Source organism: Podarcis gaigeae (genome assembly GCF_964106915.1).
Source record: "Podarcis gaigeae genome assembly, chromosome: 2".
NCBI classification, from domain to species: domain Eukaryota; kingdom Metazoa; phylum Chordata; class Lepidosauria; order Squamata; family Lacertidae; genus Podarcis; species Podarcis gaigeae.
In genome coordinates this window covers 82195212-82220204 of record NC_139679.1, presented here as the reverse complement: position 1 = coordinate 82220204, position 24993 = coordinate 82195212, and the positions used below count along the sequence as shown (strand labels likewise).

At 39.8% G+C, this 24993-nt stretch overlaps 1 protein-coding gene across 36 annotated transcripts in view; it reads right to left on the bottom strand.

Annotated features, from left to right (window-relative positions):
- Window positions 1-24993, bottom strand: part of CACNA1D (calcium voltage-gated channel subunit alpha1 D) — a 192779-nt gene that overhangs the window by 48692 nt on the left and 119094 nt on the right. For 5 of the 36 annotated variants that reach the window (XM_083726968.1, XM_083726967.1, XM_083726955.1 and 2 more), the window contains 16 exons: window positions 22456-22525; window positions 21688-21757; window positions 19880-20021; window positions 19249-19378; window positions 16024-16083; window positions 13970-14076; window positions 12804-12891; window positions 11613-11720; window positions 11380-11432; window positions 11137-11283; window positions 10516-10717; window positions 9981-10139; window positions 9604-9714; window positions 7564-7593; window positions 5325-5408; window positions 4924-5007 (listed from right to left, as the gene is read on the bottom strand). In XM_083726968.1, coding sequence (XP_083583094.1) covers window positions 4924-5007; window positions 5325-5408; window positions 7564-7593; window positions 9604-9714; window positions 9981-10139; window positions 10516-10717; window positions 11137-11283; window positions 11380-11432; window positions 11613-11720; window positions 12804-12891; window positions 13970-14076; window positions 16024-16083; window positions 19249-19378; window positions 19880-20021; window positions 21688-21757; window positions 22456-22525 — 1645 coding nt within the window. Of the gene's footprint in view, window positions 1-4923; window positions 5008-5324; window positions 5409-7563; window positions 7594-9603; window positions 9715-9980; window positions 10140-10515; window positions 10718-11136; window positions 11284-11379; window positions 11433-11612; window positions 11721-12803; window positions 12892-13969; window positions 14077-15883; window positions 15944-16023; window positions 16084-19248; window positions 19379-19879; window positions 20022-21687; window positions 21758-22455; window positions 22526-24993 lie in introns of all 36 variants that reach the window. The other 31 variants (XM_083726969.1, XM_083726959.1, XM_083726964.1 and 28 more) reach the window with 13 other exon arrangements.

The following is a 24993-nucleotide window of genomic DNA, read 5'->3' as shown; positions in this document are numbered from 1 at the left end:
GTAAATGTAATTGCTCAATAATCTTCAGGAAACTTTTCAGGTGATAGCAATATGATTAGGTTTTCTTAAGCAAATTCCATCCGTTTACTTGAGACCCTGTTTCATTGTAAACATGTTTACTGCTAATGAAGTTCACTAGATAGGAGATATAAGAGAGCAGATAGTTGTCAGGACTCGTGAGAAAGCAAGGCAGCAATCACCTAGTCCTGAATACCACCACCTGGTCCTGACCAGTGAAGAAACTGAAAGGAGGTAACCCGCAATTGCAGAAAACCTCAGATCAGTTGATACTTTCAGGACGTGGAAAAGACTTTTGGGATATGTTTGTTTGCTGTTCTGAGCAGCTTTAAGACTCTGCTCTTACTGGCTATGTACATCTTGCCCTAACCTTGACAACTACTAAGTCTGACAGTGCACCCTTTCAGTGCTTTCTGTTAGCAGTCCATCAAACAGGCAAAGTAAATGGCATTTATAAAAAATAATAATCAACCTGCTCTTTCTTCTACACCACCATGACTGAAGCTTTTTAAAAAATCAAGCAGTGTAACACAAAGTGAACATGCTCTTGAGGAACCCCGCAATAGCCATCCAAACTGTTTCTTACCCTTGACATGCTAAAATTGAGAACATGACAATCCTTACAGGGCCAAGGCGTCTGAATGTCCCAAAACGGCATTTCAGAAATCGTCCAACTAATTTCTTTCAAGTGAGGTGAAAGTTTGGTGGTTATTTACAGTACATATGTATAGAAGTGTAGCACAATTAAGGCCCACTAGGATATCCAAGGAAAAATGGTACGAAATAGGCCCTTCAATTAATAATTATATAGTTGGTCTCCAGAATGTAATGTTCACGAATAACTCACATGTCTGAGTGAGATGGAACCATTTAGATGACTAGAGTCGTTCAGGGGTTTTGTGTACAATGTGGCATTTCCTTTAGACAAAATGTGAGCAAATATACAAAGATATGTTATGGCCTTTAACAGACCTTTTGATCTGTAAACTCTTATACCGTATATATTCACTTGCCTTTAAAAATTTCTAAAAGTAAAATGAACATGAAAACCAGTTAAAACAACACAACAGAAATGCATGAAATTCAGCAGTAACACAATATAGCACAATATTTGAACTATAATTCTCACAACACACCTATTCCTGCAGGCTTTGGTTCAGAATGGAGTAGTGGCTAAAGTGCTGGGTTTACATGTGGGGAACGCCGATTGGTCTAGAAGTTCATTGCAGAGCAAGTAGCTCTCTCTTAGCATAACCTATCTGACTGGTTACCGTAAGGTTAAGGTACCTGTCCCTGAGTTTACTGAAACAAATGCAACAATAAACATTGAAGTGGAGTTTCAAGACATTTTCTAGGCTTTTGAGTGTATCCTACAGCAGTTTCCTGTCCCTCTCCTCCCCAAAGTTTCTCTGGAAGCTTGGTGAACTTCATTTCCCAATCCTAAGGTAAAGGTAAAGGTACCCCTGCCCGTACGGGCCAGTCTTGACAGACTCTGGGGTTGTGCGCCCATCTCACTTAAGAGGCCAGGGGCCAGCGCTGTCCGGAGACACGTCCGGGTCACGTGGCCAGCGTGACAAAGCTGCATCTGGTGAGCCAGCGCAGCACACGGAAACGCCATTTACCTTCCCACCAGTAAGTGGTCCCTATTTATCTACTTGCACCCGGGGGTGCTTTCGAACTGCTAGGTTGGCAGGCGCTGGGACCAAGCAACGGGAGCGCACCCCGCGGCGGGGATTCGAACCACCAACCTTTCGATCGGCAAGCCCTAGGCACTGAGGCTTTAACCCACAGCGCCACCCGCGTCCCTTCCCAATCCTAGAGTATCACAAATATTATAAGGCTGACACATATTCGCAATGCTACAATAGAGTAGAATATAATAGTATTTAAGAAGTCCAAGTTGCTCACTTGTATAAATGCGTCAAAATCGTTCTTGTACAAATGACTATTGATATTATTTTGATATAGCAAATGTTGCCATACTGCAAATTGATGTCACCATCTTGTTTATGGGCCTAGAGCTACTTCCATTTCCAAGAATGCACCACCATGGAGACATTGCTTTCACATAAGAAGCATGCAGTTAGGCAAATTTAAAGATGACAGCTGGTACTCAAGACACTGAAAGGAAACTCAAATGGTACCTTATTTTAAATGGGACGTGTTTTGTGGTCTTGCATGCTCATGCATCATCCCTAGTTCCTTGCCCCACAGTAGAAAGTAATTTTGGTCCCACTAGAAAAGCACATCAAGTTGTATCGTGGATTTCTCTGAATCCACTATTTGACCCTCTGTTTCAAAAGAGAGAGGCAAAACAAATTCAGAGAAATCCACGATAATTCAGATTAATATGGTATTTAGCCAAGTTGTTCAATGCTTCCGGAGAACCAGCATGCTGAACTCAATTGTATGTCAAGATTCAGGTCAGAGAAACCTGGTTAGCTTCAAATCTCATTGGCTAACTTTCGCCCAATCATCTTCTCTCACACTACCCAACCTACAGGGTTGCTGAATGAGAATAAAACAGGAAAAGGCAAACCATTTACACCAATCTGAGTTCCTTGGAAGGATGATGGGATAAAAATGTAATAAATATTTTTACCCAGAGAGGATGGTGCATACGTGTGCATGAGCCCAATGCTCTACATATCAAGTTCAGAAACTAATGCCTAACCAGCCTCCTCCTCATTTCTAAAACAAGTTAAGGAATAAGGATAAGTTTAAAATTATTAGGCATGGATCTGGTCATTACTCTAGTGAGGAGTATTAATCTATTCCTGTCCCAATATATATGACAAGGTTTTAGGCCCTCATTACAGAGGATTTCAGTCATTACTGGATTAAAAAAACATCAAAGAGAAGGCACATTGCTTGTTTAAAACAGCATTTTAAGGTTAGAGTAAAAATAGTGTATAATTTAATTGGGGGGGTAGTATTTGAAAATATTAAACTTTAATTTTAAAGTCTTCTTGGCCACTCTCAAGAACGGCATTTTTCTAGGATTATAAATAACCTGACATTAGTATCTTTAAAAGAAGAAGACACAGATTATTATAGATGTTATTAGTACACAGTGTGAAAGTATCTATTCATTGCAAGTCAAATGTGTAAACTACAATATATGCTAAGCTGTCAGCTCTGTTTACAGCAGGCAGCTCAGTTCTTAAAGAAACTGGATATGTTTTCAAGGAAAGTATTTTTTGCATAGGGTTGAGCATCTGAGTATCTGCTATTCTGAATTAGTTATGTTTTGGGCTGAAGTATTGCTTGGTGAACAAATCTTTATGTGCCCCCTAAATGCAAAAACATTGAGCAAGCAAGAATCAAAAATATTTCATTTTATTACATCTGGAAGTCCAGGTTTTGAATCTGGAGCAACTTTTCTTCTAAATGAGGAATGTGCAAATAGAAAGGGAGGAATCCAGCATCACACTCTTCTGACTGTTCTATCAGCAGAAGTTTTAAGCTTGCCAGACAAAATGATCCCCACTCCCCTCTCATGCATGCTGTTCTGGGGGTTCTCCAAACCCACCCCAGTTCTTTGCTTCATCTGTGCCCACTAAACTTTACCAGCTGATAATCAGTGACGGTACTTCCTGGGCCCTACTTTCACTGTCCCCTTTTCTTTAATATTTAGAGGCCACAGAGCAGTAGAATGTGCCAAGATCTGTGTATGTCTCAAGGGCAAAGAGGAGAATATGTTCAATCAAAGTTTCATTCAGATGAGAAACCCTCATGTGTGAGATATATGCATGAAAATAAAATTTGGTGGTATCTGTGTGCTTTCTTATGAACACTGTACTCCAGAAAGCCAGAGGACAGTATTTCTATAGGACCATAACACATGGCATCTGCTAGGTATTAAGATTCAAGAATCAATTTTGAAAGTCTTATGTCTTCTTCCATGAGTTGGAAGTATGGCCACCTGAATTCTAAGCCCTCTTGTACTTGTGGAAGTTCCCTATGTGTTTTAGAACCCTGGAAAATTAGAGTTCTAAAATGTGTGGGAAGGCTCCAACGATCAAGGAAGTTTCCCAATTCAGACCTTTGTCCTCTAATTTACAGAGAACAACAAGAACAGTGAGTTCATTTAAGTCTGAAGAGGGTTTAAGATTTAAAAAAATCTCCAGAACCCTGAACTCAGAGATGATGGAAGAGAATGGTTATTTATCTGTGCAAGTGAATGTCTAAGAAGGGGAAAAACTCTAATTTGGAAACTGCTTGAATCCTGTTGGACTTGAATAAAATCTTTCGTGGAGCTCTATAACCCTCAGGAAATGGGAACTATCTACCTACTATCTACCTTCTAATGGAAATATGGAGACTGTTTCCTTTGGGAGAAGAGGAATAAGGTATTTGGAGGCAGGGCAGCAAGCAGCAGCTCTAAAAAAAAAAGCTTAGAAATACACTACAATTGCATCGCAGACATGGCCAATAAAGTGAATTCTCCAAAAGCAATGGAGGTTCCCCAGTTGCTTACACTAATCAGGTCTAGGCAACCTATGAGTCATCAAATCAAGTTCAGCCCCTCAGCCATTTATTTTTAATCCCAGGCAGGCAACAAAGCAGGAAGTTCACTCAGCCCCAATCCAGCGACTATTTATAGTTGGTCAAATATGAGACACTGGAGAATCAACAGGTTGTACAGGTCTGAATTTCCTTTAGACACCTTTGTAATAGGATGGCCTTGAATTCATTCTGTCTTAGCTTTTGTGCATCCGTCAGCAGCCATTACTGCGTTAATGATAGAACCACTGCTTCACACAGTACTAAAACAATTCCTTCCTCGGAAACAAAACCAAAAAGGGTGTTGGGATTCATGGGTCGTTAATTCTATTTATACTTTTCTATTCTATTCTGACGGACAGCAATTACTTTGTAGTGAGGTGAATGGTGGTTACTTACATTAACTTCTGTTATAGCAATATCAACGACGCTACCAACAACAATTAAGGCATCAAAAGTGTTCCATGCATCAGTGAAATAGTGCTGTTAGGACAAGCATTCAGTAGCACGAGAAAACAGAAACAGAAAAGAAAGAGAAGAAAAAGGACAGTGTTATAACACAGAAACACAATCTGAGCTTCCGCAATGCACCAGTACTGCATTTTTCACCTCAAGTCTGAGAAAATGGGAAGCCAACAGCAGCTAGTTGTTTTCCTAAATTGCCATAGCTGAACTATGAATGGCTTGCATTCAGTTTACAAATACATCCAAATTCTGTGACTTGTCCAGATAATAGAAATAAGTAGGAAAACAGAAAAGAGAGAAGTGGGACTGAAGGGGTTTGGCTGGGGTATACTCACATCGGCTTCACTGAGAACGATGTCTACTATGCTGCCAATAACGACGAGGGAGTCAAACGAGTTCCAGGCATCACTAAAATAGCCCTGAACAGAGCAGGCAGGGTGCAAACGTTTGTGATTACACATGAAATGTCAAAATATTTGCATACTTCTGTTTAGTTTTTTCATAAACAGAAATTACTTCAAACAAAAATCCATGGTGTCATGAGAAAAACCAAACAATATTGTCTACTGAAGGAAAGGCTGATATGTGACATGATTTGATCCCCACATGCTGACAGGAATCTGAAGAGCAGTGAATCTGTGAGCAGTGTAAACAGGTTTGTACAGGACAGGGTGGAAATTGGATTCTGTTGGTGGGTCTGATTAGGCCCACAGGCCAGAAGTTCCATACCCCTGCCCTCAGAGGAGTTCACCTTCCAATCCTTTTCCAAAGGGTAAAAGGTTGGAAACTATACTACAACTTAGGGTGGCTATTCTGTTCTCCCAAACTACTGGGGCTGGAGATAGGCAGATTAATCTATTCCCACTCTGTGACAATTTCACACGGGCTTATTCATAAATCCATTCCATCTGCCTTCTGCATTATTCTGTGATTATTTTTTAAATGAAATATTTAAATGCATTTACACTTCTAAATGTATTTTAGGCCAAAATACACATTTTTTAGGGGGGGGGGGGGAGGAACGGTACATTTTTTGAACCAAGCAGTGGATTACAAAATTTGTATAAGTGCACAATCCCAGGGGCTCATTAGATTTTGATCCACACATTAGGCCCAGAGTGTGCATATCATGTCAGTTTGCACCGGAAATGACAGAAATCAAATTCCTATAGCATGCCTATTTGGGGGAAAAGCTGAGCCTTGGGCAGCAGTAAGATCAGTTGGTTGCAAATTGCCTCCCCCAGGTTTCTTGTACAGGATGTCCTTCCATACTCTGATGCATCACCACTGTTGTTTATGAAAAAAAATTCCCTGTAGGCATGAGCTGTGAAAAAGCTAAAATTACAGCACTCAGAAGATTCAGGGGAGAAGGAGATGTAAATGTGTGCTTCTACGAGTTGAGAAAGCTAACATAGTACTGAAAATCAAAAGATCAGCAGAGTAGCAGTGAAACATATGTGTGGGATAAAGTAGGGTAGCCAACCCAAAATTGCACCACTCATATGCAGACGGTTTTGATAGCTGTATGATTAAGATTCCTTAAGAAGTGCTTGAAAATGAACCAAGTCAATTTGAAATGGAAAAAGATGGTGCTCAGAACAGAAACACTGCGACATAATGGTGAAAGGCAAGACAGACTACATAAAGCTAATGGGCAGCATTTAAGCCCCTTGCTCGTTTTAAGCTACTTGTGTGTGCTTATTGAGAAATATTTTTAAAACAGCTTTGAAACAGTTCAGCTCTGTACTACTAGTGTATCTTTTAATCTCAAATTTGGGAAGGAAAATAAAAACAAACAAACCAGCATAATTAGCACTTCCAGAGTTTATTACTTGGGTTATTCCAAACCACCAGATATTTCTGAACACTCATCTGTTCAATGAAATCTCTAAAGGGTATGGAGTTTTATTATCAGGTTCTTTCCTGATAATCCCATGATTATCCCATGAAGAGAGGGCCTAAGAAATACAGTCTTCATTTTTCTTTGTAATTTCACATTCTGTTCTTAGAATATTAGCATAAAAAAGAATTTCAAGCAATATAAAGCATTGTGAGCCATGTTTCTATTAGAATCATAGCTTTGGAACTCATTGGTTTGGGTCCTATGTGACAACTTTCAAGTATTTGAAGAATGTCCATGGACAGGAATCAGACACCCCTAAAGAAATGCTGATGGGCTGAAAACCTTCCCCTCAAGCAGAACATGAGTTACTGAGCAGGAAGCAATTAGAAGACCCTATCATCGTGGTGTGAGAGCCTTGTGCAGACTTTCTACGTGGAAGGAAGGAGTCCAGTGGAGATACTATGGGACCTGCCAGAATATTGGAACAACATGTCACATATCAATCTCTTAAGGCAAACCTTTCCTGTCAGCGTGTACAAATATTGTTCCCAGCAATGTGCAAAGCCAAAGCAAGCAAACATAAAAAAATAAATAGATAACACTAAGTAAAAGAAATAAAGATGACTCTGGAAAAGGGAGAATGCAATATATGGACAAGTCACAGCAAGTATACTTGCATCACACATCTCACAGCTTTCATCACTGCAAAAACCCAATGTACATCTACTTACTAGGTATCTTTTCTTTTTTGGCACACAAATCTGATTCAAAATGGCAAAAGGAAACAATTCCATATCTAATTAGGCAACAGTTGTCTTTCATGAAATTATACATCTAACATTAGTTTCAGCTGGCATTAATACACCTTTATTTGCAAATTTCTCATCACCAATTCAGAATGGTCAAGCACTGCGCATGGTATGGATGTTCTGTAATTGGATCGCCTGATCAGGACCAGCCCAAGAGGTGAAGGACAAGATGGCACCCTCCCTCCCATTTCAGATACGAAAGCCAACCAAACTTAATCTTACTTCAATGCTGTCAGCAGCAGAACATCCTCCACTGCACCTGAGGAAAGCAGGCTAGCTTAAGGAAAGCAGAACAGGTTTCATGGCTCTGCCCTTCAACAGGTCCTCACCCATCTTTGCCCCTTGCCTTTGATGCCTGAAGTGACCACCTCTTCTAACAGTAGGACTAGCCTATGCTCCTGATGCTGTTTAATTTCTCCAAAACCAGGCATGGCCCCTTCCATTTAGTTTAGGGCTACAGTGAGGGGCACTGACCCTCTGCCTTTACACTACTGCCTTCACCTAAACTACCCCTTCCAAAGCTGGTATCAGCTGCAGAGGGGAAAACTTAACAGACTTAAGAGTTTAATCCATACAGTTCTCTTTCACAGCTAAGAGCACCTTGGAGGAAGTGGGATACTGGCTAGTAATCAAAGTGGGGAGTAACCCCACCATTATCCAAATTACCCCCTCCCCCAGTTGCTTTTAATAAAATAAGAGGTTGTTCCAACAGTGGAACTTCCACGAACACGTAGGCTGACTCTCCTTTCTGCAGGGAGAAGAGTATCGATGCAGCACGCTATTGTTCTCCAAAAAAAGAGGAAGATGCTTTTTATTTATTTTCTGCCTTCAAAGAAAAAACAGCATTTTAAGTCAGGGTGGGGAGGCCAAGGCTCAAAGGCCAAATGCAGCCTGTGGCTCTTATCCTTCCACCTGCCATGTAGGGCTATTTTCAGGAGCTTCACAGCTGGAGAAGGAAGGCTTAGCCTTCCCCATGCACTGTAACTTTCTACGGAATATGCCCTACACACTGCAAGTAGACGTGTGTGGTGGGAAATTCCTATAAGAACTAATAGAAAGTACAGTATTTTTAGGTGTACAGGTGGGAGGTGGGGGTGAGAAGCTGGAACTGTGCATGACGAAAGAGGTGTGTGGGAGTGAGTGAGTGAGTCAGTCAGTCAGTCAGTGAGAGGATGGATGGATGTGTGTTGTGTGCAAGTGTGATTTGTGTATGTGGGCTGGCCACATCCACTTTGGTCTTGACCACGACCAGTTCTGGAATGTGGCCCTCAGGCTGCAATAGCTCGCTGCAAGGCCACAGGCACAAGAAAATTGTTGAAATTAGATTGTACATAAGAAATCTGCATCAAAATTATAAAATTTACAAATTCTGAATTTTTAAAAAAAGTTTTGGTTTCAAACTCAGGTTTATATGAAGCGTTCACCATTGCTCAAACCTGCTTGTGTCTTTGAAAATGTTTACTAACAGCTGTCAAAAGAACCAACTTGTAAATACTTGTGTGTTCAAGCAGCTTTAATTTTGACCATTTATGTGACAGTGGTTTGTGATATTATGCTACTAAAGTGGTCAAGTGTGCTAGCTGATCCATAGTATTTATTTAACCTTAGTATTGTCTACAAAAGTTTATGAATAATTGTTGAGTTGTGTATGTACAATTTAAGGTGGTGGGAGAATACTTTTCAGCTCTCGAAAGGAATGATTTAGAAAGAGGGGATTTAACAACAATATACTCCTGACAGCATCTATTACTCAGCAACCATTTTAAAAACATGTCTACATCTCATTTCCTGCAGTTGCATGCACAGCATTATCAGATGGAATAGTTCTGTGAAGATTTCTCTGATACTTTACCACGAAACCTTGTTTGCTATTTGTCTCTTTAATCAGAAAAAACATGTGGTTTTAAAATAACTGATCCAAAGGCATAACTAATCCTAACTAAACAATGCAAATTCTCTTACCTTGGGCTTAAATGCAATGAGTTTCAGAAACATTTCAACAGTAAACACTGCAGTAAAAACCATATTTAGAATATCCATTGCATCATTAAAAGGTTTAGACTGCCCATAGTGCTGCAAATGAAACAGATGAGAAGACAAATATTCAGAATATTTGTAGGCAGTAAATAAAAACAAAAAAACCTTAGTTCTTTTCATAATCTTGAACCAATGAATGTTCTTGTGCCTTTAACACCTGCACAAGGCTTCATCCTTATACAAGCAATTAGAATTCTGAATTATAATTAAGTCTACTGCAAAGTGGCTTAACATTAGTTTACATTACAGTTTCTGTGTGTATTCTGTGCCTGTGAGTAACTGGCAGTTTGTTCAATTCCTACCTGCATAGCCAAGCATAGTGTGTTCAGCATGATGAGGACAAACATGATGTATTCAAAGACAGTAGAGTTCACCATATACCAGAATTTGTATTGGTACGGGTTTTTTGGAATGTATCTACGCAAAGGTCGAGCTTTCAAAGCATATTCCACACACTGACGCTATAAAAGGCAGAAATTTCAAACATAGCAGTGAGGGTCACAATTTAACTGGAAATGACATCAAAACAAGCTTCACATCAGAGAAGTAACCTAAGATACCTCCATTAGATGCAGGCTACCTCACATGTGGAGGGGTTTCCTATTTCTGAAACAATTTATTTATGAAAGAAAGACATGAATGTGTAGTATGGCCATGGTTAACTTTTCAGTTGCCTAAGTCTGCATGCTGCACTCTACCACTATCCAATGATTGTTCATGAGGAAATTTACTCTTTAATAGAAATAAATAAAATGGAAGAGCATCCTCTTCTGAAACAACAGATACTAGACGTCGGTTTCCATGTTAATAACATTTTAAAAGTGTATTCTTTATTACCTGATTTTTGTCCAGTTCACAGTTCTTGTATTCTTGTTCTCCCTGTTCTTGAAATGTAACGATGACAAAACCAACAAATATGTTCATCATGAAGAAAGCAATAATGATGATGTAGATGATAAAGAAAATAGAGATCTCCACTCTGTAATTGTAGATTGGACCTATGTTCTCTCCATTTGAATCTATAGCTTTATACAGAAGCCTGCATATTTTTTATAAAAAAAAAATAGAAAGAAGGTGATTTAAAGTAAAGAAGACTGAAAGTGTTAATTCTAGTTGCAACTGGCAGGTGAGAACTATGAAACAAGACTATTGTATTTACAAGTTTTGCAAAAGTTTCACCTAATTTAAAGTAAAAATGCAGAAGTTTCAATTTATTTATTTTTTAGCTTTATTTAAAGACTAAATTATCTATTTGGAAAATCATCAGGAAATTCCACTGATCTTCCTAAGTGGAAAAAAAGTTATTAAGACATGTCCTCACTTCCCATTACCTTCAGTGAGAGTCAAGGATCCTAGTCCTTCCAAAAGTATCATGCCGAAAGGACGATGATGTCCAACATAAGCAGCTGCTCACTATTTAAAAATAGCAGCAAAGACCTTCATAAATGGTATACTTACGCAGGCCATCCTTCAAAAGTAGAAACCGTAAAAAGAGCCATCATAGCAGTAAGCACGTTGTCAAAGTTGAAATCACTGTTCTGCCATATTCTCTCTCTCACCATTGGGCTCTCCACATCTCCATCTTTATAAACAATAAATATTCCCCTACAGGAGGAAAAAGCAGATAGCTACTGTGGAAATGCAATGCTTTTTTTAAAAAAAACCACCAATTCAGGCAGATTAAGAGGAAAACGTTCGTACCGACATTCCACGGGGTTTTGTTTTGCTTCATCTGTGCACCGATAGAACTTTCCCTATGGATAAAACAGAACATGGAAGTAGAATCCATGGCACAGAACCATTAACTACTCGTTATCTTTTTTTACATGCATCTCTACTGGAGTTCAATAAGGCTTGCAAAGAATAATTTACTAGCGCAGTTCTCTGGAATTGCTAGGTTTGAGGCGGGGGCAGGGTTAGAATTCTCTTCTTACCTTAAAGAGCTGGACTCCAATACATGCAAACATGAACTGGAGCAGAGTTGTAACAATCATGATATTACCAATAGTTCGGATAGCGACAAAGACACACTGAACAACATGCTGTGGGGAAGTCAAGAAAATAAAGGGTCAGTGCAATTTTCAATGGGTGTTTTCATCATCATGCTCAATGAACTTGCATTTCATTAATTATTTTTTACAATGCATGTCATAGAATCATAGCATTATGGAGTTGGAAGGGACTGCAAGGGTCATCTAGTCCAGCCCCCTGCAATGCAGGAATCTTTTGCCCAACATGGGGCCCGAACCCATGAACCTGAGATTGAGCATCTCATGCTTTACCAACTGAGCTCAGAACTAAGGGCCACTTGCTCCTAGATAAATGTGCATACGATTGCAGCCTAGCAAATTAAGAGATCTCATTGGCATTCCAAACAATGCTCTTTCAATTTCATCCTCAGAATTTGTAAGCAATAAGGAGCAGCATCTTAAAGGGTGATCTCACTGCTCTTTGTAGTGTTGCTATCACTGCTAGGCAATCTGAAACAGCTTCACTAGAAGCTAGCAGTGTGATCCTAGAAATGCCAACACAAAAGCAAGCCCTACTGAGTTTAGTGGGACTGACTCCCATGACAATGTATAGGTTTGCAGTCACAAACCTTTGCAACTAGAGCAGATGGAAAAGGTTTTCTGTTCCTCAATGTAAATATTTCTGTTGCTCTGCAATAGCTGGGGCAAGGAAGAAGGTGAGCAAGGAATCCAGGACCAGATCCAGGGGAAACGTGGAATAACAAGCAGCATACCACTCAGAGGAAAATGAGAAGCAGAAACCCTCTGTGATGCATGATGGCTACAAAGGAGACCCCATTAGGGTTTGGGGGAAGGTATACTATTTAGCAACAAAGGAGAGGGTCTTTTCAGCAGTGGTACCCAGTTTATGGAATAGCTTTCCTAAAGATGCCTGCCTTGCACTTACATGGCAATCAGTACACATTTTGGTGTATGTAAATGAATAAAATGTTGCTGAATGTTGCTGAAAAGCAGTTTTATTCTAGGAAGCATAAACATTGGCTCCAAAGCCCCCATGACTTATTCATGTTTCTAACATTAATTAATGTTTCTAATGGTAAATGCCAACTAATGTTTCTAATGTTATTTGTTTGTAATTCAGAAAAGAATAACAACCTTAAGTCCTTTTGCTCTGTTTATAGCCCTTAAGGGTCTTAAGACTCTTAAAACTCTCAGAATCTTCACAACTGAAATGGCGCTTGATCTAGATGAAAAGTAAAAACAAATAAAGCATTAACTTGCCATCCTTTAATTTCATTCATCAGCTCTGACAAAATTAGGTCATACTCATGCACAACAGCTCATCACTTTTGAAATAATTTTATTTACTTATAGGAGTAAGTATTAGTGTATGAGTTATTTCAATTCTTCCTTCTCCTCCTCTTCTCCTTTGCTAAATAAATAAACCAACAGGGTGCTCAATGGGGTTCTTACAAAGTGCTTTCAGCAACTTGTGAGTAATCTATCTAGCCTAGACAGGGCTGAGTATACTCCACATTTATAAAACAATGGTTCCAAGGTAAGTAGCTGCAGAAACAGTTATAGACCAGGCTCCAGTCAGGTTTGTCTCCAGCATAGGGATTGTGAAGAATCTTAGAATCAAGCATGAATGACACCCCATTTGCAACCTGTAACCTTCTAACTAGCGCTGTGGGGAATCTTTCCTTGTTTTCTTCTTCTGTTCTACAGAGTTGTTTTTTTTAAAGAAAAGAAGCTAGACAGATTCAAAATCTGCACCTTCTATTGGAAGAACTTTCATCACAGTCATAAGGACAAATCACTTAATGAAACCTGAAGCTTGCAACAGGTAAAGGGCCTGTTCCCAACATTTTGTCACTACTTGAGATTAAGAAACAGAACTCAGGATGGGGGTATACAGATGCAGGGTCAAGAAAATGCAAATAGAGTCAGGATTGGTTCACAATGGGAAGATAACAGATTTAGCCTTCAGTTCCATTATGTCCCACAGCACACCCTTTTAACTTATTCTTGTATAAATGACTGGCTGTACAGGGACCCTGTACTACTCAGGATATTCCTTTGCTAGCATTTTTCTAGTTATTAAACTACACACTGGAAAAGCGAACATTCCCTTGTTTCCTTTCCTCAAAGTATAGTTATAAGATTAACAATTTGTTAATGGTCTACGGTTTTAAGCTTGTTCAGTCCAGGAACTATAGCACTTGTCTGCTTGTTGGTAGGCCAGTTATTAAATACAGAAATCGCAGATACACATAACAAGGAACAGCAGCAACCCATAATATATTTATTGCAATACTTACTGAATGCCAAATGACACAAGAGACACACCCACTACCAACAAGTCCAGCAAATTAAAGTAATTTCGGCAGAAGGATCCTTTATGAAGGAATGCACCAAACACTGTCAGCTAAAAACAGAAAGGTCATAGTTAATTATTTTGTTTCACCTCTGCTTGATTCACAAGGCTGTTTACAAGATGCTTGCACTGAATGAATCTTGCTTAGTGGAGAGACTGGAAAACTACAAAAAAGACCAAAATTAAAGAATTTGATTGATGCAACACTAATGCACATTTTGTCTTTGGCTATCCACAATAAAACACTGACAAATAAAATACTGTGGATTGAAAAATGCAGGCGCACACACAAAATGTAAGCCACCAGAAACTACGTTCATGAATCAGTAGCAGATGTTTCCTTTTGGTTACATAATGCTGAACAGCTAGGTTCTGGGTTTTTGATGTGTTCTAATTTTAGGGCACAATTCACTTCAAATGGCTATAGCACAATGTAGCATACACTAGAACAGAGGGTGGCTGACCCTTGGCCTAGGGGGGAAATGAGCAGGCTGGGGTTCATAGCACAGTTCAGGTGAGGAGGGGGTCTGTGTGTGGGGTGTGTGGGTGTGCGCGCGAGTGAGAGTCGCATGCACCATTGGCGTATGGTCCCTGGGGCAAGGCTGAATGAGACCCTTGGGCCAATAAAAGGTTAGCAATCCCTGCACTAGAATGAGGAACAGCTGTGTTATAATCTAAACAATCTTCTTTACACCATATATCCCTTTATTTCAGTCCCCCTAATATCATGCTAAATAGTTTCCCACTTTCCTGGCAAAACATGCCAACAGAAGGGCTAAGAGACACGCCCTTTTCAAAATAGCATGCTCTGAAATGCTACACTGGTAGAAATATGAAACACATTCAGCACGTTTTAAAAACTAAAACTAAAACTAAAAACCTTATCCCTTATCAAACTGAGCATATCTTGTAAACAGCCCAAATTAGTTTCATTATCAAGTGTTAATCAAAATGCACTGTAAAAAGAACACACAATAATATGAATAAAGCAGGAAATAGATTTGTTATGTTTGATCCTCAGCTGGAAATGCAAAGTTTATGTACTGATTCTTATAATACCACTGGGTCCTGTGTCATATCCAGGAATACTCAATAAGTAACTTGAGATGGAAGTGGCTACAACAGATGATCCCAATCTTGAAGGCATCAAAATGCATGCTCACATTTTCTATATGTTCCTCCTTATTCTGCAATGGTGGAGCAGCTGGACTTCAGCATCAATTGTTCACCAATGTAATCTGTACATCAGAATTCTGAGCGCCCCTGGTGGATGTCCTTGATAATCAGTACACAGACTATACATTGAAATACCAGTTCTGAACTCATGCATGGGCAATACATTTAAGTAAGCATGTTCATGCCTCTTCGTGTATTTAAATGTATACCCAAGATAAAGCATCCTAGTAGGTTTTAGAAAGGGTAGAGTATCTTGCAAGTCCCTTTGCAAGAAAATAGTGGTCTACTATTTTAACTCTGTGAATATATAGTTCAGAAAGAGAAATGAGTAGTTACATGCTCCTCCTTTAAAAGATTTAAGATCTTTCTCTTTGAAATGCCAGAAAAGGGAGGAGGAAAGCTCATGCGTAGTGAAATAGTTTTCCTTCTTCTGACAAACCGGAAGTAGAAAAAAAGGATAAAATGAGCTGTCAGATTGATGTGATGATAAAAAAGTAGCTTCTACATGCACCCAAAGGTAAAATAGAATAAAAACCATGAAGAAAAATATCCTTTGGTTTCAAAAAAAGGTTTAGATTTGGTTGTTGAGTGAAAAGGCGGAGAACACTTCACATGCCTTTTCGTGGCAGGTGACACACAGAAAAAAATCCTTTTTAAGCAAACTTCTTTGTAAACCTGTTACCTTCAAAATGATCTCAAATGTAAACATACTAGTGAAGACATAATCTGCATACCCTAGGATCTGGAAGGTAAACAAAAAGTTACAAACATTATTGCTAAAGCTGTGTCTGAGTTAACAAGGATCAATTAACAGTTAATTACCTTTAACAGGATTTCAACAGTAAAGATGGCTGTGAAAGCATAGTCAAAGTAACCAAGTATCTGCAAAGCATAACATGTACCACAGTAAGAAATTCATCTACAAATACTACCAGAATTTACAACTTTGATCACATACAGAGAAATGTCTACTTTATGAACATGTGTAAATTTAGAGATATAAATAGATGTACAATGACCAAACAACATTTGTTTCACTGAAAATTGCCTCACAGTTGTCCTAATTCACAGATTTGCTTACTTCTAAAGTTACCACTTCATCTTTCAATGGCCCCCCGAAGTACAGGTGGCACCTGGCAATTTAAACAAATTGTTTTTCTTACAGCAATTACTGTATTGGACCCAGACTTTTGCCCTTGATGGTTGGGAAGGCTCCTTCCATTCATGGAAGCCTTTTGGTCCATCAGATGATCCCACTGGGAAAATGGTGAGGGATTCTGCATATTCCCCTCCCCCCACAGACCCCAGCAGCGTCTCCTACACTGTTCCAGTGGATTTCCTAAAGCTTCTCCACCCACCCCTGGACAGCGTGAGAGAAAATGCTGGTGGGATGCAGGTGAAGTGGGAAACGGCAGAAGTCACCTCCCTGGTGCAGGATCATACACCAAGTAAAATTCTGCCTGGGTGATGCTCTCAGAGCCTGGGAGTGACATTTGGATTCAACCCATTATGTTTTAGTCATCACAGTGTTCTTCTAAGAAATGCAAACAAATTATTAGCAGGTGCAACTTGTTCTCGGAACATACTATAATCATACTAATGAAACAATCTCTGCATTATTTAGGTTTTGGTTCTTATCGTATAGAGAGTACTGAATATTCAAATATTCTGAATGAGAATACATTACTAAGCCAGCTTGATGTGGTTGGAAGAACCTTCAGAAATTCTCTAAACACATGGAGTCCTTTTTGCACAGATCACAGGGCAAACTTTTAAGGGTATATCTGTATACTGATGTGTCCATGGGAAAAAAGATACCCATTTTTGCCAATTAAAAACATTTCAATCAGGCGTTGTCATGTCATCATGTTACAGCATGAATTTATCTTCAAAACAACATTTTCTCAAAGTTGCAAGTGTGACTGATAGACATTTGAGAAATTTCTTCTATAGGAAATAACAAGAGTTCATGCCGCTTGCAAAGACTCTCCTAATTGTGTTCACAAGCTATTTATTCATCCCAACATCTATATACCCAAACACAGTTTCCTATAAACCCAAGAAGACTCATTTCAGCTTTGGGATGCTTCCTTGACACATATACAATTTGGCTGTAATAAGTAGCATAACTCAACCCATCCAACAAATGCGGCTTGTGCAATTACTTTCCACTATGCCACTCACCTCTTTGGAAACAAGAGGAGTCAGCATCCAAGTCCCCTCTTCCAGTCCATAAAAGGGGATGAGGGGAGCAGAAGAACAGATTCAGATTCCCACCCCAAACAGATGATCAGCAATATCAAAACAGACAGCACCAACCATCTATTCAGCCTTGCATTTGGAGCTCTGTAACCACTTGTACCTTCTGTGCATGAAGCTCCCTACTGAGCTTGTACATGAGAAAGCTTTATACCAAGCATGCTGGGTTGGGATGTCTGCCACTTCAGGCAAAGGGCTAAACTAAATAATAGCAGCTGACCTAAATCTAGTGTAGAAAATATTTCTTCGTAGGCACTACCTATTACACTCTTACAACTAAAGATCTTGGTGCTTACATGTAATAAAATCACACCAACCTTGAATGGATACAATTATTCTAACAATGCCTTCTGTTGGCAGGGCCATACCTACGATTTTTTCTTCTCTGCATACATACACAATATTTTTAAGGTGAGTTGTTTTTTTTTAAAGGAATAAGTGTTTTTCCTAGAATGGTGTTAAAGATGTTTTCTCATTTATTTTCATGTTTAAATGGAAGGTGAGAAAATATATATATATGGAACTCTATAGGGAGAGAGAGAGCGTTTCTCATATATATATGGGACCTGAGACCAGGAGATGGTCTCAGGTCCCAAATATCTGGAAGACCGTCCCCTTCCCTACAGACCCCCTTGGGTGTTAAGATGAGCAGAGAGGGTCCTCTTGGTAGTTCCATGACCCTCAGAAGTTCCTTCTCTGTGGCAGCTCCAAATTATGGAATTTCTTCCCCACAGAGGTGTGTGGCATTTTCACTATGCAGTTTCCATCATATGCTGAAGATGCACCTCTTTCCCCAGGCCTTTTGATACCTGGGATATGTATATTTAGGACCCACCCTATTCTGGCAATAGTAGTTTGTTTATACTGTTTTAATATTGTATTTTAAATTGTGGTGACCAACCCTGCGACCTTATGCTAAAGGGCACGTAATAAATTGAATAAATAGGTAACATACAAATGCACCCTTGATTCGAAATTACCTTTTTGTAGCATTTATTATTTTGTAGAATATGCCTAGAATATGCCATTTTTATTTTAGAAATAAAAAATGAATGCTATAGACAATATTTATAGCAGCATTTGTACACGAGAGTTGCATACAGCATATTATACACCCACTTTAAATAGAAGCAAAATCTATGTGTAGTTGTATTGCAGACTGCAGTTTTTATATGCTTGTCCCATTTCATTTTCTAATGTTGAGGTTAAGGGAGCAGGCAACATGGTGTGGAGGCTGCAAACTAAGCTGGTACTACTGCCAGTGAGTTTGCACCATAGCAACCTCCCTATTGCCTCATCCCTTTCCTTCCCTGGAAGAACAGGACTCAGCTGTCAGGAGGTCAGGTGAGCGCCATTACCACACTACTGCTATCTAGTTCAATACTGGTCCATCTAGCTCAATGCTGTTTCATGCTGACCAGCAGCGGGTCTGCACGGTTTCAAACAAAGAACATTTCCAATACCCAACTAGGAATTTCTACATCCTGAATATTATTAGTGTTGTAACTGAGCTTATGAAGACCCCTTCACTGTAAAAACAAAAACAACAACTGAGGCTACTCTATGACTCCAGGCTCCAACCACAACAAATCTCTGCACTATTTTTGTAATCTCCAAGTTGGTTCCAACATCCTGTTGAATCTTAAGAAAATACCCACATGCTGCTTAATTTCCAAAAGCTACGCTTATGTACCGATCTATTATATTCATGGTTTGCTCCCATTCCGAAGGGACCATTTTAAAGACGATGTAGCATGCAACTCTTTGGGAGAGTCTGTTTTTTCTTACGTTGTTGCGAAAAGAATGACTGCGAATTGGATCTTCTGCTGCAAGGGAAGCACTGCTAAGCATGATGAAGACAAGGATGAGGTTGGTGAAAATGTGGTGGTTGATCAGCCTGTGACATCCCACTCGAATCCTGAAGAAAAGAATGACAAAACAGAACAATGTCATTACAAGTGGGAAGTTAACTGCTCCTGAAGCTTAAAACTAAGCAACTGCAGAGCTTTATTTTTTAAAAAAGTTGTTCGTCTGGAAAGCAGCCACGTTGTCTTGTTAACTGCACTAGTAATTCTGGAAAATGTCCATTTATATGTATTATATAGGACAGCATATGTGAGTATCTTATGGAAAGCGGCCAAATTTTATAACTTGGACGATATTAAAAAAAACAACAACATTTGGATATAGCTGCTATTCAGACCATGTTATTCAAGTAATATGTAATCATTTAAACAACCTACTAGAAGTTTGGTTTGCAAAGAAATGACACATCTGAAAAACAGCTTTGTATGGTCATTCGGTTGCCTTTTTTTGTTGCAGCCAGAAAAAAGTGTTGCTATTTTATATGGAAGCCTCAATGTGGTAGTACTATTTAATAACAAACAATTCAAGGGATATACATAAAATGGTTATTTACGGGTTTGTATTGCTGAAAATAAAGAAGGAGCTTCCTTCAGGAATTGGTGTCATCTTTTCCTTCATATTCAGTTCAGATATTCTTCGGGGTCGGGGGCCAGCTGGCACTTCAGGTTCTTCCTCTTCCTCTTCCTCTTCACCTACTTCAAATTAATTACTTTCTTTAATATGTATATACAAAATATGTAATACTAGAAAAAATATTGGAAATAGATTATAGCCACTAGATATTTAAAACAAATGCTAGTTAATATAAGGTCATTCCTGCCGTTCCCATCATTATAGTTTGCTACTTCCACTCTGAGAGGCATGTGTCTCTAAATACCCATGGGAAGAGGGCTATTGCACTCAGGTCCTGCATTTGAGGCATGTTGTTGGCCGCTGTGAGATGCTGGCCTAGATGGGCTTTTGACAGGGCTCTCCTTTATGTTCCCAAATATAAGTTATTGCAATGAAAAACAGTGCGTCGATTTTAAATTCTTGTCTGCAGCTTCTAGCTGACAGCATGTTTTCTAGGCTGCCCGCTCCCCTTCCTGTTCTGTGCACTTTTCACAAATTCACTGTCAGGCAGGTCAAATCATCCCCTATTGACACAATCAAAGCAACGAGTTTTTTCAACTGTCAGGGTGTAAATAAACTGCTTTCCCCACTCCGCCCATGGAATACTGGTAAAGCTCTCCATAGACGCGACGCGACGCAACTGCAACTACAATACACGCCTTTGTCCCAACTCCTTTGTTTGGTTGCACAGATCACTGAAAATGTGCCACAAGAACATTTTGACTATTGCATGACACTCCCACCAGTGACTTTTCAGTGACACTGCCCTGTCTGCAAGTAACAGGAGGGAGTGGCGGCCTTGCTATGATGGTGAGCACACCTTAATGCAGGTGCAGTAGCTATGGTACTATTCTCTGCATGTTTTCATCTATCTAGAGGTGTGCTCCCATGCAGGAGATACAGGCTTGGAGTCGAACGTTGCGTGAGAAAAAATGTCACTCAGGCAAGGATTTTCTCTTTCCCGCACTCTTATGTAGTCAGCCCACATGCTCTTGAAAACCCTCTCTGAAGAGTCAGGGACATACTCCTGCACAGTGTGACTTCTGTTGAGGGGGCTGCAGTGGGAAACAGAAACTGCTCTTATTCAAGTGAAAGCACACTGCCCAAGGGTGGCAAAGTGAACAACTAGATTTTTTTTTTAAAAAAAAAACATTTTTTACCTTAAGTCATCACTGTAACTGCCTCAACCTGTGTCCGTTATTTAGTTTGGAACATGGTTTGTCCATCTGTCTGTTTTCTATGCATTCTGATGCCTCTTGAGCTAGCGTTGCCAAACTCAGAATAATGGTTCCTGAGATGGGGTGGGAATTTTTGTTGATGTTAGGCCTCCAGCTGCCATTCTGAATCAAGATGGCAGACCAAAACGTGACTTTGGCAAGACATTGCCCGCTTTTTGGCTTAGGTTCAGCCGCCTCATATCATTGCCAACTTGTCATGAGCGTTCCCAAGGTGAGGGTGACAGTTTTCATCTATGTTTGGATGTCAGGTGCCATTTTGAATCAAAATGGCAGACCAAAACGTGACTTCACCCAATTTTTGGTGTGACAAATCCAAACTCACAAATACCAACCACAATATATTTTTGGTTTCCAAAAAATCCTGGGGAGCACCAGGAATTCCCTGCTAGTAATTCATAATCGCTGAAATGTGTGAAATCTATACTGTTTCTTTTTAGTCGTATTAATAAATAGCATGTGGTACACTTGACCCAATATTTTTTCTCTCGGTATATGTTAAGTGCATTAGTACCTGGAACATCGCAGGGTGGGTAGGGATCTTTGTCTTCATCCTCCCCTTCTCCGTATTCATTTATGGTAACCTATTACAAGAACAAAAACACTTCAGAAGAAAGGTAAATGGGAGATGTAAACTGATGCAACATGCTAAACCAAGCCACTCTTTTTCCTGTTCCGCCCTTCGCAAAGCAGCCCCATCCCAATCCCAACACTTTACAATTTTTAATTAATTCAATAATTCTGGTTGGAGAAATAAGCAGTAAAAAATGTGCTTACAGCTGGATTGTCTCATAAAGAGCCCATGCAGCTTGGGAGAGGTCAGAGGTCAGCATTCCAATGATTTCCATTAACTCAAATTGTTACTTTTTCAGTAAACCAAGTATAAATACGCAATTAAAAATCAAATATGTTAGAAAATAAACCTTCTACTCCATCTATTATTTTAATGATACTGTCCAATAAAATCTAGCAGGTCATAAATAGACAAGTTGCAAATATTATCTAATTTGTGTCTCTAAACATACACACAGAGTAGAGGAGATTTGGGGACAGTCGATGCATGCATCTGGGCAGAAAATCCTCTTGCTTGTGGCCTTGAGGCTTGATACAAAAAAGCCATAGGCACCCAGCATATGAGAGGACTCAGTGCATTCTAAGAAATTGGCAACCCACATGAGGTACAACCACAAGCACGGATGGAGACCAGTCAATTTGGAGTATTAGCAGGTGTCCGTACATTTAAAGAATATATAGCACACAGAAGTGAAAAGAAATAAGGTACCTTAGCATCCTTGCCCTTCTTTTGTTCACCTTCTGGCTTGTCCCCCTTTTTAGTATCCAAACTCTCTTTTCTACAAGGAAGAAAAGAAGGGGGTTGGGAAAATAAAGAAGCTCATGTGTAGCAGCTATGAAAAAAGTCAATTGCCAAGCTAGGCATCTGCATAGCTGCAGCCAAACCAAAGCTTTCCCAACCTCACCACTGCCTGACTGTGCCCCTCCTCTGTCCCAGCAAGTGCAACACTGCTGCTACTGAAAATGTTTTATTTGCTACTGAGATAGCATAGCTTATGTGCATATTTTACTGTCTGGATACATGGCAGTAATTAGGCTTTCAATTATGGCTTACTGAAGCAGGTACAATGTGGGATGTCTTCATACATGAGTGCATTTTTCCCCATTCTCCAGGTAGGAACAATATCATTAAGTTAAAATTCCAAAATCTACAGCCGGGCAATACCTTTATTGGGAGCAGCCAAAATGTTACAAAAGCTTAGGAAGTTTTAGAGTTCCCAACAATTCGTCAGCAGGCAAGATATTACACAAAGCATGTTCGGGGGGGGGGGTTAAAATTAAAAAGTAGCATAAAAATTAGGCTGTTGGTGTATCCAAGATGTCAGCTTATACATTCACTTCCAAGATGTTGACTTCAGGCTGCATAAGTCCCTATCAGTTACTGCAGTCTGGTAATGTTGGTAACCCCTGGGAAGGACATATTAAAGCCTGCAATCTCCATCTTGGAACCGAATCTACAAGCTGACCTGATGACTACAATAAAATCCTATTTTCTGTCCTTGCTCCGCCACCATCACGAACCGTTGAATACTCAGTCTTTAAAATAACAACATTGTGTTGAATCCAACTAAGTCATTGTGCATGGAGAATGACTTTTCTAGCCCAAAGGAACTTTCCCTCACTCTCCTTCTGCTGTGTGCCCTCTGTATTGGAGGGAGGAAAAGTTCCATTGTACTTGTGGAAGTCATTCCTCAAGCACAATGATTTTGTAGGCTACAACCCATAGCTTCTTGCATAACTCAAGATAAATTGTAATGGTGATTTTATATGCAGTAAATTTTCACAAGTTAAATGACTATGGTGGAGTCATTAAACAAGAGTTTAACGTTGCCAGCTGATCATTTTCAGAACTGAACATACATGTCTAATGCTTATTTGTAATGATAAGTGCCCCTTCATGGATCACTGCCTTGCCGTGGCGAAGGGGCTTGAAGAACTCAGAGAAGCTATGAACTATGCCGAGCAGGGCACCAAAGATGAACAGGTCATAGTGGAGAGTTTTGACCAAACGTGATCCACCTGGAGGAGGAACCGGCAAGCCACTCCAGTATCCCTGCCAAGAAAACTCCATGGACAAAGACAACAGGCATATAAAAGTTATGACGCTGGAAGATGAGCCCCTCAGGTCGGAAGGCGTCCAACATGCTACTGGGGAAGAGCGGAGGGCAAGTACAAGTAGATCCAGAGCTGATGAAGCGGCTGGGCCAAAGCCGAAAGGACGCTCAGTTGCGAATATGCCTGGAAGCGAAAGGAAAGTCCAATGCTGTAAAGAAAAATATTGCATAGGAACCTGGAATGTAAGAACCATGAACCTGGGTAAGTTGGAGGTGGTCAAAAATGAGATGGCAAGAATAAATATTGACATCCTGGGCATCAGTGAACTAAAATGGACGGGAATGGGTGAATTCAGTTCGGATGACCATCATATCTACTACTGTGGGCAAGAAACCCGCAAAAGAAATGGAGTGGCCCTCATAGTCAACAAAAGAGTGGCGAAGGCTGTACTGGGATGCAATCTCAAAAATGATAGAATGATCTCGATACGAATCCAAGGCAGACCTTTTAACATCACAGTAATCCAAGTTTATGCACCAACTACTGGTGCTGAAGAAACTGAAATTGACCAATTCTATGAAGACTTACAACATCTTATAGAAGTGACACCAAAGAAGGATGTTCTTCTCATTATAGGGGATTGGAATGCTAAAGTAGGGAGTCAAGAGATAAAAGGAACAACTGGCAAGTTTGGCCTTGGAGATCAAAACGAAGCAGGGCAAAGGCTAATAGAGTTCTGTCAAGAGAACAAGCTGGTCATCACAAACACGCTTTTCCAACAACACAAAAGACGACTCTACACATGGACATCACCAGATGGGCAGCATCGAAATCAGATTGATTATATTCTCTGCAGCCAAAGATGGAGAAGCTCTATACAGTCAGCAAAAACAAGACATGGAGCTGACTGTGGCTCAGATCATCAGCTTCTTATAGCAAAATTCAAGCTTAAACTGAAGAAAGTAGGAAAAACCACTGGGCCGGTAAGATACAATCTAAGTCAAATCCCTTATGAATACACAGTGGAAGTGAGGAACAGGTTTAAGGATTTAGAGTTGGTGGACAGAGTGCCTGAAGAACTATGGATGGAGGCTCATAACATTATACAGGAGGCAGCAACGAAAACCATCCCAATGAAAAGGAAATGCAAGAAAGCAAAGTGGCTGTCCAATGAGGCCTTACAAATAGCGGG